General features: G+C 38.5%; 1 protein-coding gene across 3 annotated transcripts in view; it reads left to right on the top strand.

Moving 5' to 3' along the window:
* Positions 1 to 20,964, top strand: part of PHACTR1 (phosphatase and actin regulator 1) — a 348,094-nt gene that overhangs the window by 104,647 nt on the left and 222,483 nt on the right. For all 3 annotated transcript variants that reach the window (XM_060189337.1, XM_060189335.1, XM_060189336.1), the window contains exon 2: positions 7,476 to 7,640. In XM_060189337.1, coding sequence (XP_060045320.1) covers positions 7,502 to 7,640 — 139 coding nt within the window. In that variant the 5' untranslated portion in view covers positions 7,476 to 7,501. The remainder of the gene's footprint in view (positions 1 to 7,475; positions 7,641 to 20,964) is intronic.

The following is a 20,964-nucleotide window of genomic DNA, read 5'->3' as shown; positions in this document are numbered from 1 at the left end:
GCTAAACATCTCAAATTTAATAATGTAATCATTAAAGATTCATGTAACTGTAGAGTTATATTTATCCCTTTACAATGTTTTGTCAATGTCTTGCCACTTTAGCTTTAGCTGAAAGCATTCCTAATTTTTTATAGTTATTTTAATGTGATAATTCCAGAATAATTTTTATTCATTTCTTAAAGAGGTGATTACAGAACAGCTTTTGGGTCCTAGTGGGGCATTTTTCTTAAAGCAAATAATGATACTGATTTCTGTACCTCTTGAGATGTGTGTGTGTGTGTATGAATGAGCTGTATCAAAAGCCCTGATTCGTTTACTTATTTTGAAAGTCATTATTTGAATGCAACTCTGTGAGTAAACTTATTATTATTCCTGCATATCTCATATATTCATTTCTTCAATTCCAATTTCACTTTATTGAGGATACGTTGATTATAGGATTTTGTTATCACAAGGGTACACTTCCACATTTCCCCAAGATAAGTGTCAGCATATTTCACCCTCATTCAAACCATCATCTTATTCCACCATGGGGACTTGTAAATAAATCCCTAAACTCCCCTTAGTCCCTGAATCTGTTGTGACAGACTATAGTCCATTGAGGATTCAACCTGTAGTACCCTTCTCTTTGTTTCATAGAGCCCATCTGTGAGGGAGTATTCATTTTCTCCTCTGGCTCATCTTGCTCAACATAATTCCCTCTAGTTTCTTCCATGTTTTAGCAAAGTAGAATATGTCATCATTTATTACAGTTGGGTAGTATTCTGTTGTGTATTTATGCCACGACTTCCTTAACCGTTCATCTGCTGTTGGATATATGGGTTGGTTATTGTAAATAGCACTGACATATTTTTGTTTTTTTGAGGTTTAGTATGTAGCCTCTCCTTTCAGTATTTAGTAGGAGACATTCAAGGTTAGTTGAAAGATTAACCCTCAACTTGGATGCTTTTAAGATTTTGCCATTATTATCTTAGACTACTTGGAGAAGCAAAAGAAAGATCAAAGCTATACTACACAGATAATAAAACATACCTGGAATTTTGCATATAATTTCAATGTTTGACAGATCTCCCAAGTCCCAGTGGAATGCAGAGATCCTAGTGTGAGACTGCAGCTGTTAGTAGTTTTATTTTAGCTATAGTGTGGGTCTAGAGAGAAACTAGAAGATAATTCTGGACAGGTCACTCAGTTGGAAATTCCCAATGGCCAACCCAGGAAAACAGAACTTTCTGCTGTAAACTGCAGGAACCTATTAAAAGTTTCAGGACAGAGCACTCTTTGGGAAAAGCAACCTAGTTACAATATAAAACAGGTTTGAAGGCGAAAAACAGGGACTAAGGATACGGTATTGTAGACATAGAAATCTGGAAAAGCAACAATAAAAATATAAACTAAGCAGGACCCAGTGGTGTGTAACTTGGTTAAGTGCACATGTAATCATATTTAAGGCCCTGGGTTCAATCTCCCATCCCAACCTGTGGGAGGGAAGGAGCTTCATGAGTGGTGAATCAGTGCTTTAGGTGTCTTTCTCCTTCCCTTTCTATTTCTTACTTCTGTCTCAGTTTCTGTCTCTAACCAATAAATTAATCAATAAATAAGATAAAAATAAAAATATAAACTAGGGCAAGGAATGGGGCAGAAGGGATGATTGTGAAAGGGAAAGTCACCTTGTGGGAACTCAAGACTATTTTGAATTTGCTTTCAGCATGGACTTAGGATATTCTTAATCATAAGATTGCTTAATCATAAGGGTTGCTTCCTCACAGTTGTCACTACCTATGAGGCTATGTCCAAATACTAAGGATTATTAAAGAAGCACCAGCTCACACAGATGATGCTATTAAAAAAGGAATAATTTCCATATTTGGTGCTGTTCCGGAAGTCATTCACTTGCTTCATTTATCTCCTTCTGGTTCCTTATTGTACCTGCTTTTTTTCTTAATCACTTATCTCAGCCATCCTGTGACTCAAACTTGCGCTCCCATCTTTCTATCTCCAACAATCATTTTTGTACACTGCTGCTAGATTAATCTCCCTGAAACCCAATGTCATTTGTAATCAGAGATATCAATTCAGACTTTTAGAAACTCAGAATGAAATATTTTGATAGTCAATAGGTAAATACTTCCATTTTACTCCCTAACTCCTCTCATCCTTCCTACAAACCTTTCAATGATTTTCCAATCTGTGCCCAACATCTTCAGTTTCACACTTTTCACTGATTCTTCCAGCTCAGCATTGCAAGCAGCTCAAATATTTCTGGCCTCAATCTTGACAAATTATCCTTCAAGTTATTTGTCATATTAAGAAACCAAACTCAGTCCTCTACAAAGACTTTGCATCAGCATAAAGCAAAAAACTATTTACATTAACTGTCTTCAAACTCCTACCAGCAAGCTACCATCCTAAAGTACTATTCTTACTTTTTTCTTTCTTTATTTCATTTTGTTGCTCTTGTTGTTTTATTGTTGTTGTTGTTTTTGGATAGGAAAGAGAAAAATGGAGAGAGGAGGGGAAGACAGAGAGGGGGAGAGAAAGATAGACTCCTGCAGACCTGCTTCACCGCCTGTAAAGGGACGCCCCTGCAGGTGGGGAGCTGGGGGCTTGAACTGGGATCCTTAAGCTGGCCCTTGCGCTTAGTGCTACCTGCACTTAACTCACTGCGCTACCACCAGACTCCCTTACTTTTCTAATTAAAAATTTAGAACATGTATAAAATCTTTATTATCTACCCAGTGGAGAAAAGCAAAAGCTTCAGCCATCCATTCTTCCTTGTACTCTCTCTTGTGTATCCACAAACCAATGACTAGTTAATTCTGCCACCTGATTGAATTCCGTTATTAGCATCTTTCATCACTACTCTGGACTCTGGCGTCCATCTTTCCAGACTATTGCCGTGGTCTCCTTAATTATACTCTCTGCTTCCAGTTCAGGGTCTCTTTGCTATTACAAAACTATTCCTAAGAATAGTTTGTGTCCTGTTGGTGGAACTTCTCAACAAGGCTAATTAAAATTGAACCCCCCCCCCCATAACTCCTTTCCTCCTTTCAGTATTCTACTTTTCCTTATATATTTTTCCCACAGCACATACTTTCTGTTCTTTCTTTCTTTTCTTTTTTTTTTTTTTTTCTCCAGAGTTATCGCTGGGGCTTGGTGCTTGCATTATGAATCCACTGCTCCTGTTGGCTACTTTTTCAATTTTATTTTTTTGATAGGACAGAGAGAAATTGAGAGGGGAGGGAGAGACAGAGAGGAGGAAAGATAGACACCTGAAAACCTACCTCATCCCCAGCTGTGAAGTGACCCCCATGCAAGTGGTGAGCCAGGGGCTGGAAACGGGGTCCTTGTGCCAGTCCTCGCGCTTCGTACTATGTGCGCTTAACCCGCTGTGCTACTGCCTGCCCCCCCATAGCACATACTTTTAACATAATTTTATAGTATATTTACATTTTTTAATGTGTGTGGTTCACTCCACACCCTACCTGTCAATGTTAAGTTCCATGAGTTAATAATTTTATGCTTTGTTGACTGATGTAGCCTAAGCATCTGATGCATACCCAGCCCTCAATATATATATATATATATATTTTAGTGTAGTATTGGTAACTCACATTTTCATATACCCATCCTTTCCCTTCTGCTTATAAGACAAACTCAAAATTCCCAATAATACAACCTTTCAAAAGATTGCATAATCTGTCTGAAGACACCTCTAGCTACCACCTTTCTATTATTATTATTGATTTAACAATGATTAACAAGATGTAAAATAACAGGGGTATAATTTCATACAGTTCCCACCACCAGTGTTCCATGTCCCATCCCCTCCATTGGAAGCTTTCCCATTTTTATCCTTCTGGTAGGATGGACCAAAGATCTTTATGAGGTGCAGAAGGTGGAAGGTCTGGCTTCTGTAATTGCTTCTCTGCTGGTTATGGACATTGACAGTGGATCCATACCCCCAGCCTGTTTTTATCTTTCCCTAGTGGGATAGGCCTCTGGAGAGGTGAGACTTATCTCTCTCCCACATGTGGAAAGAACAGTTTCTTCTTTTTACAATTTAGCCAAAATGTATGCCCATGGGTATCTTCACCAACACTGTGAAGCAGAATCAGTTGTTATCATCTTTGTATTAATTAAATTTTCATATAGTTGCCCATGATGTAGTACAATGTTATACTCAGATCCTTTTGTCACCTTCTCTAAAGCCTGTGCTTAGCCATGTTCTCTCTACCTGTCTCAGAAATAATCACAGTGTCTGGGATTTTTAATACAATGACTGAAAAAAAAAAAAAGGAATTTCTAGTACATTATACAATGTAGTTACAGGTTTAAGTACTACTGCTAGCAACATAGTTAAATCAATTACTCTCTTTTCCCTCAGACCTGTAGTTCTACTTGTCCCTATGTGCCCTGTTTCCATATTGAAGGGTACTTGTCTATTGTGATATGGATATAGATTTCAGAAATGGCCACCCTTTCTATCTTAGGTCACTCTGTTAGTCACTAAGACCCACTGACTTTATATTCATATGTCTCACATTTCTTCACTTCCTTTCTGTCTTGCTGCCAAGAGCCTTTACCAGGTTCTTATTATCATCTATCACCATTAGCACACTGCCTGGTACTTGGTGCAGATACATATATTACTGAGTAAATAAATTTCCTGAATTTAAAAGGAAAACATTTTGAATAATAGCAGTCAGATTCTCATGCTGTGAGGTAGAGGTTTTTTTTTTTCTTTCTATTTTTTTTTTTTTTTTTTTTTTTGAGAGGACAGAGAAATTGAGAGGGGAGGAGCGACAGACTGGGAGGAAGACCTGCTTCACCACTCATGAAGTATTCCCCCTGCAGGTGGGAAGTGGGGGTTCAAACCCAGGCCCTTATGCATGGCAATATGTGTGCTTAACTGAGTGCACCACCACTTGGCTCCCTGAGAGTGAGGGTCTTTTTTAAAAAATTATTTATTATTGATTTAATAATGGTTGACAAGACTGTAGGATAAGAGGGGTACAATTCCATACAATTCCCACCACCAGAGTTCTGTATCCCATCTCCGCCATTGAAAGTGTTTCTGTTCTTTATCCCACTGGGAACGTGGACCCAGGATCATTATGGGTATAGAAGGTGGAAGGTCGGGCTCCCCACCTGCAGGGGAGTTGCTTCACAGGTGGTGAAGCAGGTCTGCAGGTGTCTATCTTTCTCTCCCCCTCTGTCTTCCCCTCCTCTCTCCATTTCTCTCTGTCCTATCCAACAACAACAACAATAATAGTAACAACAATAAAACAACAAGGGCAACAAAAGGGAATAAATAATAAATATTAAAAAGAATAATAATAATAGTGAATAATGAAAAGTAACCATTTAAAAAAAAAAAAAGAAGGTGGAAGGTCTGGCTTCTGTAATTGCTTCTCCACTGGACATGGACACTGGCAGGTTGATCCATACCCCCAGCCTGTCTCACTCTTTTCCTTGTCAGGCAGGGCTCTGGGGAGATGGGTTCTAGGACACATTGGTGAGGTTGTCTGCCCAGAGAAGTCAGGTTGGCATCATGGTAGCATCTGCAACTTGGTGGCTGAAAAAGCATTAAGATATAAAGCAGAACAATTTGTTTAATAATCAGGAACCTAAAGGTAAGAATATAGCAGATGAGATTTGGGGTCTCCATTTGGGGAACAGCTAGTAAGTATATTTTAGGTATATTCCAAGGGGCCCATGACTTTACTAGTTTTTGCCTGAGCCCAACGGCTAACAAGCAGGTGGGGCTAACAAGCAGGTGTCTGGGGAGATAGTGTCAGAGTTGGAAATAGGACTAGAAAGCTGGATCAGGGAAGAGAGCAGCTCCCAGATATGGCTAAATATCGTTAACTGTAAACCCCATCAATTTGATCTGGGGCCCATATCCAGCACAGAAAATTATGTAACCTCTGCATCCCTGTAGGTCTAGACGAACTTGCATTCTGTGATCATAGCCAGGAACATTCTAGGCTGCATTGCAGGACCCATCTTTCTCAAGTGGCAGAGTATGTTGACTCAACCTTCCATCAGAGAATGAGGCATCCTTACTCTTGTTGACCCCATTGAGGGCAAGGACCTGTAGAGGCCCTCAAGAGGGTCCACTGTGTTGTTCCTGATGAAGATGACCAGTGCCAGTGGAGAGAGGGATCTATTAGAGATCTAGGCCCATCACTTCTATGTGAGAATCCCTGGTTTCCCTGACTAGGGCCCTGGATGATGGTGTGACCTTGTAGTGACCAAAAGAGCCATCATTAAAGTATACTGGGCTCTTGTCTTTATCCAGCTTTTGTAGACCTTACTTTGACAAGGTTAACCTTGGAGTGATTGAGGGAGGTGAAATAGGCAGTAGGTGAGGAGGGTGAGACTGAGTTTTTAAAGATAGCCTGCACTGCAGAAGTCAGAGTAATTTTTCTGAGGGATTGTATTAGAGACCCAGTAGACTGTTTAGCTCTAGATGTAATTTGACATTCTGGAGGGATGAGTCATTTCTACCTTCTTGATTTTGCCAATGAGTTTATTTTCTAGAGTTACTATTGTCTTAAAAATTCAAGTCAGAGTGTATTTACCTCACTGGGATGTGCAAATGCTCATGTCAGCTGGGGAAGATTTTATTCCAACTGATGAAATAGACTAGGGTGAGTATGGTCTTTAGAGAAGTGTCTTTTAGGCATTATGAGTTTGGAGTGTTCAGTGTCCTCAAATGTAAATCAGGAATTAGTCCACCTGGCCCACAAAGTCATTCTCAGCTTTCATTTATAAGATTATTCGTATTCTTTTTTTGTTCTTGTTATCATTGTTACTAAAAACAAAGCCCCAGGAACAAAATGGTCTAGAGTAATTAGGTAATTGTAAAATCTAATGAAACGAGTAACACTAAGTCAAGTTTGAAACCCTAATGTGGAGTCACTCAATAGATTCTAGTGCTTCTGTAGATCTGGATAAAACAGGGTAATAGGAAGGAGAGTTGTGGCTGGTAGAGTCATTGGCATTGGCAGAGAAGGTTGATAAATATTTTCTCCCGTCTCTTTTTTTTCATCAGATAGTGTTACAGGGACTGCATCTGCCATGTCTTATTTGAGAAATCACTGGACCAATAATTAACCCTGTCACTTGACTTTTCAAATGCCTTTTTCTTCCTTATGAGGCAGTCCCAGTGTATCAAGAGGGCTAAATTCCTCCCACTCCACCTTCTCTTTGTCTTCCACAAGTCTAAGTCAAGGTTGGGCAAGACTGGTTAGGGTGTGCTGAATCCCTAGAGTTTGGCTGACTGTCCCCAGCCTCTAGAACACATTGGTATGACTTCCATTCCAAAAGGCAAAAAGAGACATAGAACTTTAGTCATGTGGTTTCTGTTATCTGTAACCATGGAAAACATTGGCCATCTGTGAGGTTCCCATTTTAACACTTTCCCCTCCCTCTTCTCTTTTTATTTCCATTTCTTTCTTGGGAAAAACAAGCTGAGGAAGTGGAAAGGCTGGCGGCCATGCGCTCTGACTCCCTCGTCCCAGGTACCCACACCCCACCCATCAGAAGGAGAAGTAAATTTGCCAATCTGGGGAGGATTTTTAAGCCTTGGAAATGGAGGAAGAAGAAAAGTGAAAAGTTTAAACACACATCTGCAGGTAAGGTTATTATTTCCTTCATTTTAAATTGGACATTTGTTGACTTTAACCTTGTATGTCAATTAATATTTAATTACTGTGGGTAGTTTCAACCAAAGGAAGAAAACCATGTCTTGAAGTTACTCCTGAGTTTGATATTTCTTCAATATGAATGAAAATAGCTTTTAGATATTATGTGCCAGGCTTTTTTTTTTAATTGAAGAACTACCACTTTTATTGCATCTGTAACTACCTGAAAAAAAAATCTACCTTTTCTATAATTGAGTGCTTTTATTCCAATTTTATATCCTAATTTTCACTATTCATATAAAAAATATACAGTAGAAAGTAAAGTATATATGATTGCTGACAGAGAATAGGTTGTTTTATGGAGGAAAAATCTTGAATATATGATTTATGAATATGGCAGGCAACCACAGATTTAGGGAATGGCAGCATAGCTGATGAAGAGCTGTAGACTCTGGAGTTTGATTCACACACACACACACACACACACACACACATCCTCCATCCTCACTCTTTTTCCTCATTTTGGAGTAAGTAGGAGTAAGACTAGAACCTTAATGACAATATTTGAGTAAATTATATGTGACATACTACATGAATAATTTCATGTAACTAACTGTGCAGAGAGGAGTGTGTAGAGAAAGAAATAAAGTTCAGATCTCAGTTGGTGGGGTTTGGAATGAGATAATGGAAGAATTATGTGGATTATCTTTTAATTTGTTCTGTTTTGATTTTCCAAATTATGTGCCTAAGTCATACCTCAGGCCAACTCTAGGACTTTTATTTTCATCTTTTAATATTTTTTTTACTATTATCTTTATTTTTATTGGGTAGAGACAGCCAGAAATTGAGAAGAATGGGGAGATAGGAAGAGAGACACCTGCAGCCCTGCTTCACTACTTGTGAAGCTTTCCCTCTGCAGGTGGAGACCGGGGGCTCGAATCTGAGTCCTTCCGCACTATAACATGTGTACTCAACCAGGTGTACCATGATCTGGTCCCTATTTTCATCTTTTCAACATCCTCACAAATATGTTTTTACTTCTCAGAATATAACTTTTATTCCTTGACCTCTTTCCCCTCTTACTCAAACCCCAAGTGAAATAGAATATGATCTGTGCCCCCTCTATCTCTGTCTCTGTCTCTCTGTGTCTCTCTCTTTGTGTGTGTGCGTGGCTGAACACTAGTCAACAGATCTGAGAACTTTGATATTTACTTCTTTGGAGAATGAAATAGAATTAACAAACTTAGTAATGCTGCAAAAAAAAGTCTAATCTTAAGCAGTTTTTATTGTATTCATTCGCAGTTCATGTTTTCAACTGCCTTTTTTTTTTTTTTCTTGCCACCAGGGTTATCACTGGGGCTTGGTGCCAGCACTAATCCACCTCTCCCATAGACAATTTTTTCCTTTTTTCTTTTCATTTCTGTTTTTTTATTTGATAGGACAGAGCGCAATTGAGAGAGGAGGCGGAAATAGAGAGGGAGAGAGAAAGATAGACACCTGCAGACTTCTCATGAAACTTCCCCCCTGCAGCTGGGGAGCCAGGACTTGAACTCTTATCCTTAATCTTATACAATGATGTTCCTAACTTTTCTATGAAGAATGGTTTGTAATAATAATAAAATATGCATGTAAAAAGTTGGTTTTTGTCCCTGATGCATTCATGAATAATGATGTGGTCCATACATTTCTTGTAAACCAAAAGTGTCGTTTCATCTATTTGCAAGGTCATTAGACAAAACCTGAGGCCTCTCATATGAAAAAATATCTGATCTTTTATGCTGACTTCTTCAAGAAATTAGAAAATGTGTTTTTTGATAGATGCAAAGACAGTGGCATCAAATTACTCATGAATCATTAAAAATCTGGAAATAATCATTTGAAACTTTTGGGGAGAGAAAAAATTAAAATGTGTGATTGGCAAAGTTGCATTGTTAATATTTCCATCATTTTGTGATCTTTATGACCATAGGATTAAGTTTTAAGTGCAACAAATATTATCTGGCACTTTTTTCTTTAAAGAGACATTTAACTTCTGAATTAGAGAAGGTGGGAGATGTACTTCTATTTACATCATAGGATATCTTTATAGCATGAGAGATGATGGAGGGGTACATGATATAACTGGAACAACTGTATTGTAAGTCAGTGGTTTACACTGTAGTATCTTCTCAAATATTTATTTATTTATTCATGCATTCCCTTTTGTTGCCCTTGTTGTAGTTATTATTGTTGTTGTTATTGATGTCATTGTTGTTGATGTCATTGTTGTTGGATAGGACAGAGAGAAATGGAAAGAGGAGGGTAAGATGGAGAGGGGTAGAGAAAGACAACACATGCAGACCTGCTTCACCACTTGTGAAGTGACTCCCCTGCAGGTGGGGAGCTGGGGGCTCAAACCAGGATCCTTATGCTGGTCCTTGAGCTTTGCGCCATGTGCCCTTAACCCACTGCGCTACCACCCGACTCCTAGTATCTTTTGTTTTTAACTGGATTGGGAAATAGTCTTTATTTTTAGAAAGGATAGACTTTCTGTGCTTAAAAAAAAATTGACAATGTAAGGGTGTTTAACATAGTAATTTGTACGTAAAGTCAAATAGTACTTTGAAGTGAAGCTTTTTTGATGAATCTGAAGAATCAATTATTAAATATAACAGATAATTTATTATCAATTATAGAGAATGATGATTAGGTGACCACTTTTACCTGATATAGTTCTCTCAAATATGTGTCTGTGTAATGTCCTTTTATGGATGCAATTCTGTCCACAATTTTAAATAGAGAAAACATGCCAATTCATTTAATATATATTATGCTTGAGAGTCCAATGCCCTACCCACTGCACCACCTCTCTGACCAATATTGTACATTTTTATTTAAGTTGTACAGTTGTTGAATGATTTTTTGAATCTAAGAAATAACATTAATAGACTTCATATTTGTCCAGTTAATGTCTTCATAATCGACAATATTTATATTTGCCATAATTAACTATACTGAAGCTTTGCTGTGGTGTGAGTTTGCAATATGTGTTGTGTGTGTTTTTTGATAGATGTAAAAACAGTGGCATCAAATTACTCATGAATCATTAAAAATCTGGAAATAATCATTTGAAACTTTTGGGGGGAGAAAAAATTAAAATATGTGATAGGCAAAGCTGCATTGTTAATATTTCCCTCATTTTTGTGATCTTCATGACCATAGGATTATGCATGGTGACAACATTTGCAGAGTTTACCTGAGGAAAATCGTTTTATTAGTTGTCTAGGTTATATATAGTTATATGAACACTACATTGAAAAATTTGAATTTTAGCATGTTTTTCAATTTTGGTGTTATCACTGTAATATATTTTTTCAAAGGTAAGAACTTGGTCATGCACTCTACTCAGGTTCAAGCCCCCCCTCCCCCCAATGCTGAAGGAAGTTTCAGTGCTGTGGTTTCTTTCCTTTTCTCTCTCACTCTCTGCCTTTCTGTCCGTCCCTGTCTATATGTACACATATATATGTCTGAAAAATCCCAGAGCAGTAAAGACCCAGCAATGAAAAAAATAAAAGCTGTTTCAAAGGCAGGTAGAATACCTTGTCTCATGCTGTTCATATTTCCTATTCAAAATGGAAGGTCAATGTCCTTTAAAAGCCTTTAGCTTTCAGACCTAGCGACTGATCCCTGGGTGCTGGTAAAGGCCCTGCAAGAGAGTTCTATTTGAAGTATTTCTATATCACTTGAAGATGGAGGAGCACAGCAGTGAGGGAGAGAACACAGAATAGTGGGGCTTCGGGGAGATGATTTCTCCATAATTTCCATTCTCCATGCTCCATCCTGCAATGACTCTGCCCTGGACCTGTGAGGCAATTAGCCTGACACGCCCCGCTCCTTTTGCAGAATCAACAGTGGGTATCCAGGACACAGCCCACTTCTGCCCCAATGATGATGACAGCTTCCCCTTCAAAATAGAACAGACAGTGCCTCATTAAAATATTCAACTCTGGTCATCTTACACAAATTCCTTGAAAATGAGTCTTTGTATTTATAGAAAGGTAGAACTGGCAGGAATAAACTGTAAAGATGCTTCTGAGTTATGCTTTTATTTTCTCTTGACAGAAAGTTTTAAGTTGCAGGTATTGGCCCTGGGGATTATAATGTGTAAAAATTCCCTCAATACCAGGAAAGGCAGAGAGAGGAAGGCTATTAAAATATTTTACCCGGCATAAGGATCCCTGTTTGAGCCTCCAGCTCCCCACCTGCAGGGGAGTCGCTTCACAAGCGGTGAAGCAGGTCTGCAGGTGTCTTTCTCTCCCCCTCTCTGTCTTCCCCTCCTCTCTCCATTTCTCTCTGTCCTATCCAACAACAATATGACATATTGTTATGACATCAATAACAACAACAATAAAAGAATTATTTTATGGTACACTTAATACCTGCTGGAACTGAATCTGAGAGTATAATTTTGAGTAAAACCAGTTTGTTGGTGACTGTATGGCTTGCACAGTTAGTGGGAAAGGCAGGTCATCAAATCAGAAACAAGGGTAAGATCACAGCTGTGATAAAGGCAGTGGAGGCAATGTACTAGAAAGATCCTGGAGTGGGACATAGCTCAGTCTAAGCAATCAGGGAAACTTGTGAGGAAAGAAATTTGAGCTAGGACCTGACAAAGGAGGTAAGAATTGAGATAAATAGGACTCTGGCAGCAGAAACTGTATGTACAAAAGACATGTGATAGAAAAAAGAAATAAAGATAGAAAAGCAAGAAAGACCTGTCATTGGAAAATGGAGTATGGCCTGGAGTGAAATTGAAAAGACTACCAAAGCCTGGGCCCTTCTTACACCTGCATCCTACACAGCAAATTGCAAGTGTGAGTAACTACAGATAGACCAGTTAGGAGACAGTTTCAGGTACTCATTTGAATTGACTTTGCAATATCCAAAGTTGGCTGTTTAATTTATAGAATGCAAGGCAAGGCCTGAGCTAGACAGATAAAAAACTTAGGTCATTTTCCCTTGGGTCCATACTCCCAGAGGGATAAATAATAGGAAAGCTATCAGGGGAGAGGATGGGATATGGAGTGCTGGTGGTGGGAATTGTGTGGAGTTGTACCCCACTTACCTATGGTTTTGTCAGTGCCTCCTTTTTATAAATAAAAAAATAAATAAAAACCAAGAAATTAAAAAAACGGGTCATTTTCATAGGTGTGTTGGAGTGCTGATTGTCTATGAGATTGGGTAGGGAGCAAATAGAAAATGGACACAAAGTAGGGTTAAAGACTGTCTTCTAGACAAAGGAAGAATCATCCCTGATGATGGGATAGAGGGGAGATGGGGGAATCTGTGAAGGAAATAGAAGGGCAGTGGCTAGAGAGGTAGCAAAAAGCCAGAAAAGTAAGTTGTGATAGGATCTAGGAGCAGAGACTGTTTCAAAGAGAGTCTGATTTCATTGTTTTCAGTAGGATAAAAGCCATCAAGTGAGCCAGTTGGGGAAGTGACTGCTCCATGGAAGAACACATGACTCGAATGCCTAAGACTTGGGTTTGGGCTTCTATCATACTCTTCACAGTCTCAAGTTTACTTGTGCTTCCCCAGAGTTTTCTATACAGCACTGATGGAACCATTTATGTGTGGACATCAGTTTTATCAGTTTTTTTTTTTTTTTGCCTTCAGGGTTTTCACTTGGGCTTGGTGTCAGCCCTATGAATCCACTGCTCCTGGAGGCTATATTTCCCATTTTATTGCCCTTGTTGTGATTGTTATAGCTGTTGTTTTTGTTAGGACAGAGAGTTTGTTAGGACAGAGGAGGGGAAGACAGAGAGAGGGAGAGAAGGATAGACACCTGCAGACCTGCTTCACCGCCCATGAAGCGACCCCCCTGCAGGTGGACTGCTGCTGCTGCACTACCGCCCAGCCCTGGGACATCAGATTCTTAAGTACTCTAACTAATTAACCATTTTTATTTCCAACCAGGTTTTGTACTGGGGCTTCATTACCAAACAGTTTCACCACTTCTGATAGACTCTTTTTCTAGATAAAAGTTGAAAGACAAAAAGGTAGTCAGAGAGAGAGGAGAGGCACCACAGAATCACTCCACCATTAGTGAATCTCCCCTGTTGCATGATGCTCCCATATGGTAGCCAGAGGCTCTCACTCTGGTCCTTACATATGGCAAGGTATGATCTCTACTGAGGGAGCCATCTCCCAGCCACTAATTGCTCTTCTGTTGTAGGTTCTAGTTGTCCTAAATTTTCTAAAGGAGTAAGAACCAAGCCTTAATCCTGACCTGTTAATTAGATACTTCACCTAATTGCTGACTTCCCTTTTCCTTCAAAACCAGAATACTTCATTTCTTCCACAGATTATCCTAGGCTACAGGAATTCCTTCATGGTAAACCCCTGTCTCTAGAATTGTTCTTGTATTTATTTATTATTTATTAGATAGTCAAAGAAAAAATGAGAGGAAAGGGGGAGACAGAGAGAGAGAGAGACACCTGCAGCACTGCTTCACTACTCATTAAATTTTCCCCCTGAAATGAGGACCATGGGCTTCAATCCATGTCCTTGCATATTGTAACATGTACATTCAACTTGGTGTGTTACTACTCAAGTCCCTAGAACTGTTGTTAAAGTAAAACTCTTTGGTTTTATTGTAATAAAGATGAAAGAATTGAATTCTGCCTATAGATCTGCACTGGTGTGATGGACTTCTTTCTGAATATCTCAGAAAGACTGGACCTGATAACCAGGATAATTGAGCCCCATGCTAGCCTCATATTGCTAATTTACTTGCTACTAGGAATTCCTAGCATGATGTGTTATCTTAAGATTGTATTTGCATTTCTCAGAGAAGAGCAATTGACCCTGGAGTTTACATTGAGACAATTTACCTTAAGATCCTTTTGTAGTATAAGATTATAGAACATTGGTGTTTTCTTTTTTCAGAACATTGTTAATAAATGCAACTGCTACCTCTGCATCCACACAAACACTAGCTATGCCCATCAGTAATACAGCCCTTATGCTGAAATATAATAGTCTTCCTGCTCAGGCAAAAAAAAATTAACTTGATAAGTAGAAGACATTGGTAATCATGAATAGGCACATGTGTGTTTGAAAGAGAACTAGTTTAAACCTTTATGATCTAACTGGAACATTCCCTTGGAGGTCCCACTTTTTTATGCTGTTATCTAGTTGGTCAGACTTCAATCAAATGTTGGAAGTTCAGAAAGTTAACAGGTCAGCATATTGTACTTGTTCAAGTGTTTAGAGCTACTACTTTCCCTAAAATGAAAGTTTGAGAACAGACATGATTTCTGTCTCCCAAAGGATATAATCTTGGGAAAAACAGATAATCAAGTTAGAAGTAATAGTAAAATAAAAGTGTTGTGATAGAAGATAACACAAAGATGGCTAAAAGGCAAAGGAGTTAACCACAACTGAGATATAAATGATTGAGAGAATTTCTAGAGAAATAATTATTTAACAAAGAGTTAGGCAATGAAGGTGTCTTCCTCTGGTAGAAATGATAGACCGTAACAGAGCCTGGAGAAAAGAAAAGGGACATTAGTCACCAATAGCTTTAAAAATTTTTGTAGTTTAAAAAGAATTGTTTAGGAGGCAGATAAGAATGAAGAGGGATTAAGAGTCTGCTCTAAGAGATCTTAGGAGTTACGGTGTGAAGAATGGGCTTCATCCTAATGCAGTATCCTAATAATACTATCAGAAATCAACTTGGAAAGATCATTAGGAGCCAGGCAATGGTACACCAAGTAGAACACACACTTTACCATTTACAAGAACTTGGGTTCAAGCCTCTAGTCCCTGCATGCAGGGAGAAGCTTCATGTGGGGCTTTAGTGGAGCAGTACTATAGGTGTCTCTTTATCTATCTCTTCGTCTTATTCTCTCTCAAAAATAACAAATATTAAAAAAACAGATTGTTATAGGGTAGAAAAGTTTGGAGTATTGCCAGGTATATTCAAGTCTTTAATATAACTATTATATATTTGTGTCTAAAATGAAAAAAATAAAACAACTTGTGATAGAAGACATCTTAATTGCTGTCACATCAAGCAGATTATTAAGTGTCTCTATTGATTCTGCCAACAAGGAAACTGGTTAGCAGGTGGTTGATTATAATGTTGGGGAGAGATGAAGATTAGCCTAGACTAAAATAGTGGCATTAGGAACTGAAGTCTGAACATTTGCAAGAGATATTTAGAAGACAGGATGAGCAACACTTGATTACAGACTGGATGTGCAGGATGAGGGAAGAATAAAGAACCAGGCTTCAGTTTTTTGGTGAACAGTTAGAATTGTGTAGGTACCATTCACTGTGACAGGGACATTGAATAGGAGTGGATTTGTGGGAGAAATGATGATTTATTTTGGGATGCGCTGGCTTTTGAGGCATTCAAAATAGAGAAATATTAGATACAGAAAACTGGGATCAGGAGATACCTCTCTAGACACACATATATGGAAGTCAGGAATACCTAGGTTATTGCTGAAGTCATGGGTAGCAAAGTCCAAGAAAAAAAGATAAAACAGGAAGCTAAGAGGAGCTTTGGCAGGACTCAGAGTATATTCGCTTGTGAGCAGTTGTCACAGAGTCTACAGAAAAGGTTAACAAAGTCCATTGTAATTGGTAAACAAATCAGGAGATGCTAGATGGTGTTACCTACCCAGGGGAGGACAGAGTTTAAGAAAAAAGAGAGTGTTTTACTAAGTCCTGATGAGATGATGAGGCAAAGATGTGTCTGATGAATTCAGTGACTGGGAGCTAGAAAGCATAGCATTGAGGAGAAAATGAGAGAAGTAACTTCTTTTTAAAACCAGACTTCCCTGGACAGACAGCCTCATCAATGTGTCCTGGAGCTCCGATTCCTCAGAACCCGAACCCACTAGGGAAAGAGAGAGGCAGGCTGGGAGTATGGATCGACCTGTCAACGCCCATATTCAGCGGGGAAGCAATTACAAAAGTCAGACCTTTTACCTTCTGTATCCCACAATGACCTTGGGTCCATACTCCCTGAGGGATAAAGAATAGGAAAGCTATCAAGGGAGTGGATGGGATAGGGAGTTCTGGTGGTGGGAATTTTGTGGAGTTGTACCCTTCCTATCCTATGGTTCTGTCAGTGTTTCCTTTTTATAAATAAAATAAAATAAAATAAAAATAAAAAGTTTGGTAGGAAGCGAGAATGAGACCATGCCAACTGAGATCTGAGCTGGAATCTGAGAGAGGGGCTGGGAGGAGGGGAGGCAAGATTGAAGACAATATTATTTGCTTAAGATCGCTAAGATTTTTGTCAAGTTGCAAAATTTGCCTTCATATGACTTTGGCATTTCAAGAAAAATGAAAACATCAGTAAAGTGAACTGTTAAGCAAATAAATGTATCTCCACACATTTTTCAGTAATGACAATTCTGACGACTAGAAAAACAAACATGCAAATAATCAGAACACTGTTTTAGCATCTGATTTTAATGAGAAATCATCAAACCAAGTTACATACCCTCCAGCATCTGTCTGTATCACACATTCTCTTTGGGCTGTTGGAACATTTGATTTCTTTTACAAAGGGTTCAAGCATGAATGGGCAAAGAATATTAACTACATATCCATTGTGACCTATAAAGGGAAACTTTAGTGGCTAGAAAACAATGTAGACTTAGTGCCACTATTTTTAAAACTGTCTCTAATAGGTACACGGTAAAGACTATGGAAATCAGCACCTACCTATAACTAGGTTGTAAGACTAGTATTTCATTTCAGTGGGTGTTATGTAGCACTTTTTGCTTGTATGTTAAGACTATAAAAGCCTTAATGTATGACCCTGCCTTTTCCCCCTTTGCTTTTCTGTGTTAAGTAGAACTCCTGATTTAATGAGTGTCCAATAAATACATATTGGGTTATAAGTCAGTGATAGAACCGACTAACTTTATTTTTGAGGTCTTCTGTTTACTAAGATCTGAAAGGAAAGAGGAGAGGGTAGTTAAACTGTTTCATAATCAGGAATCTAAGTAAGAATATAGCAGGTGAGACTTTGGGTCTCCATTTTGGAAAAAGCCAGTAAGTCTATTTTAGGTATATTCCAAGGGGCCAATGACTTTACTAATTATTGCCTGAGCCCAACGGCTAACATGTTCTATAAGATATATATTTTTAATTTGTAGTCAAACAATGCATTTGTGTTTGGAGGTTTTCTTTTAAAAAAATCTTTATTTATTATTGGTTAAAGACAGAGAAATTGAGAGGGAAGGGGCAGGTAGAAAAAGAATGAGAGAGAGGCACAGCTACAGCCTGGCTTCACCACTCATGAAGCTTTTTCTCTGCATTTGGCGAGCAGAGGCTTAATCCTGAGTACTTGTGCACTGTAATATGTGTGCCTAACCTGGCTCCAGTAATGCATTGCTTGAGTTACCTATTGCTGTGCAGTCAGTCACCCTAAAGCTTTGTTGCTTAAAACAACAACCCTTTTGTATTATTTCTTATTGTCTCGGTACTAACTCGACTCAGCTGAGCTGTTTGCTATTTCTCTTGAGATCTTACAGCATCTACAGATGAATGGGATTGGAGTTATCTGAAGATTAAGCTGCTCTTGAGAAGAGCTGAGCCTCTCTCCTTCTGGGGTGGATTAAATAAAGATGTAAATACCAGGAGCTCAGTTATTTGATTGGTCATATTTGAAAGCTGGTTATCACCATTGTTCAAGTTACAACAAAACTGGGACTATTTATCCCATCTTTTCAGGTAGAATGCATCTTTATATCAAAGATAACAACAGTAACTATCATCTATTGAGTTTTCTATGCATATAAAACATACATGAACCTTTCCAATGACTTTAATTTCGTAGTAGACCTACATGGTATCATTGATGTGGTTTCATAGGTGAGAAACTAAGGGTTAGGGTAAATAATTTTCTGTTAACTATTGGCAGAATTGGGATTTGAATTTAGCCTATAGTTTTGTAACTTGTTTTGTATTGCTGTTCATGCACATGGAAATTTGTAATTCAAATGCCTTACAACATATAAATTACCCATACTTAACAGTGATGGTACAGGATGCTTTGCTTTTCTAACATATCTCTTTATAGCTGAAGTATGATAGGAGAGAAACTCATCAATAAAAAACTGACATTGGAAGTCATAATGCAAGCATTTCTCGAATGCTGTTAAAGGCTGTCCTTTGCATCTTAATTCATTTTCAAATGAAAATGAGAATCTCATAGTATGTGTTGATAGTTTGATGTCATATATACAGTAGGTATTTTCTATTTGTCAGATGCCCGTGAAAGAGTAAATTGTTATTAGTTTCAAACAGATATGACTCAAAATCATTGTATCTAAATTTTCGATGGATTAGAGCCTCTTTCTGCTATAGACATATAAGGACAAATGATGCAGAGATCACACAGGCCTCTGGAGCAGTTGCTGAATTGAGGCAGTATTTTCACAGAACTAATTCTATGAGAGGATACAAATATGACAAGTGCCTGGAACTGATTTCTAAGATACACAAGAGTTCCATGTGGGGAAGTAGATATTGATGAGACTGCAGCCACACCACCCTGATCCCTCTGGCATGTTATTTGTATTCTGCCCAGTTCCTTCATCTAAAATGCAGATAAAGCCGGTAACTTGCACAGCCATAAGGATTGAAAAAAGACCTTTATTGCAAAAAGTCCCTGGAATTGTACCTTGCACATCATAAGTTCTACCTCATCATTATTGTCTTCTAGAAAAACATTAAAAAAAAAAAAAACACCCAGAACCAGCAAGATAGGTCACATGGGAAAATGCTTGCTTTGTTATGTGTGTGACTCAGGCTTGAGTCTGACCTCTGCAACACTGGGGAAGCTGTGATGTTGTAGTGTCTTTCTTTCTCTTCCTCTATTGGCTCACTCTGTCTGTGGCTCACTCATTCTATCTGGAAAAAGTCAGCCTAGAGTAAAGAAGTCATGACAATGACAAAAGAGAAAACAGAAAAAGAAAAAGAAAAGAAATGAGAATAAGGAAAGTCTGCCTATTGTCATTTTAGTCTTTAGGTTTGTTTCTATGTAAGGTAACAATTGATGAGCTTAGATTTAGGTAGTGTGTTTATCTCAGTGCTGGGTATAGGAGTCTGCTTTCAGACACATTATATAGTTCTGTTAAGCTGATGTTTATCCCTAGTTTTTGTAAGGAGCATCAAATTACTTCACTAAAGCATTTCCTCCTCTCCATGAACTTATGATTAAATGAATAAGCAGAATGGCTTCAGAAAAAATGCTTCATCTTGTTTCTCCTTTGACACATGATAGGAAAAACTGTATGTGATATAGAGGTATTCGTGGGTATAATAAACAATGACTAGAAATCAAAGATCAGCAACTACTTAAAAATACTTGAAAATAGATAAGCAGAGTGACCATCTACTTCATCTTGGACATCCTTGTGATGCTGTTATTACTTAGGTCAGTCAGTAAACACTTTTCCTGTGCAAGGCAAAGTGGGCATTATGGCTGGCCATTTATGCAAAGCCACACGGACAGAAGCTGCAGGCCCCAAGGCCAGTTCTATTTTAAAAAATACATAGAAGTGCTAGTTAACTTGCAAGGGAAAGTCGAAGGGACAGAGAATGGCCTTTAGCTGCCTGTCATTTCTATTAAATTAAATATTAAATATATACTTGAGTCCCTGAGCTTCTTTATAGAATTTGTATTTCTTTTGTCCTAGCCCTAAAATGGATTTCTCCTCTTTCTCTGCATGTCTTCTGCTGAATGTCTTGATTGGAAAACCTGTCTCGGTGCCAGTTTCTTCTATCAATAATTTATTTGCTTGTCTTTCAACACTTTTCTCTCTTTCCAAATTTCTCAACTGTTCCTGTCACCAGCTCTTGTGCCAACAGATCCAGCTATCTTTCCCTCCCCCAGGCTCTGGCATGGGCGACATGGGTGTTTGACAGGCTCCTTTGCTGTCTCCTGTTCTCTCTCACTGCACTAGACCTGTGAAGCACATTGAGAATTTAGTGCACTGAGAGACCTCACAGATATTTGCTCCCTGCTTTGGCAGCACCTAGACTCAGGTTTCCACTGACAGTTGTTGTCTCCTCTTCCTGAGGCTGGCCTTTTGCAGGACCTTTCTAGTAGCACCCAAATAAGAGATGCAAACACTAAATGCTTCATTTCTGCTATGGCAAACTTCCCCACGAAAAGCAACCAGACTCTGGAAAATCTAATGTTATTCATACCAGGGAGACCTTTAAATCAAGTCTCTATTTCCTTATCCAAGCCAGCTATAGATAGCTGCTCTCCATTGTCCATTATAACTTTTTACAGATAGAT

Source organism: Erinaceus europaeus, chromosome 4 (assembly GCF_950295315.1).
Source record: "Erinaceus europaeus chromosome 4, mEriEur2.1, whole genome shotgun sequence".
NCBI classification, from domain to species: domain Eukaryota; kingdom Metazoa; phylum Chordata; class Mammalia; order Eulipotyphla; family Erinaceidae; genus Erinaceus; species Erinaceus europaeus.
Note: the sequence above shows the minus strand (reverse complement) of the source record. Positions and strands in the feature narration are given on the sequence as shown.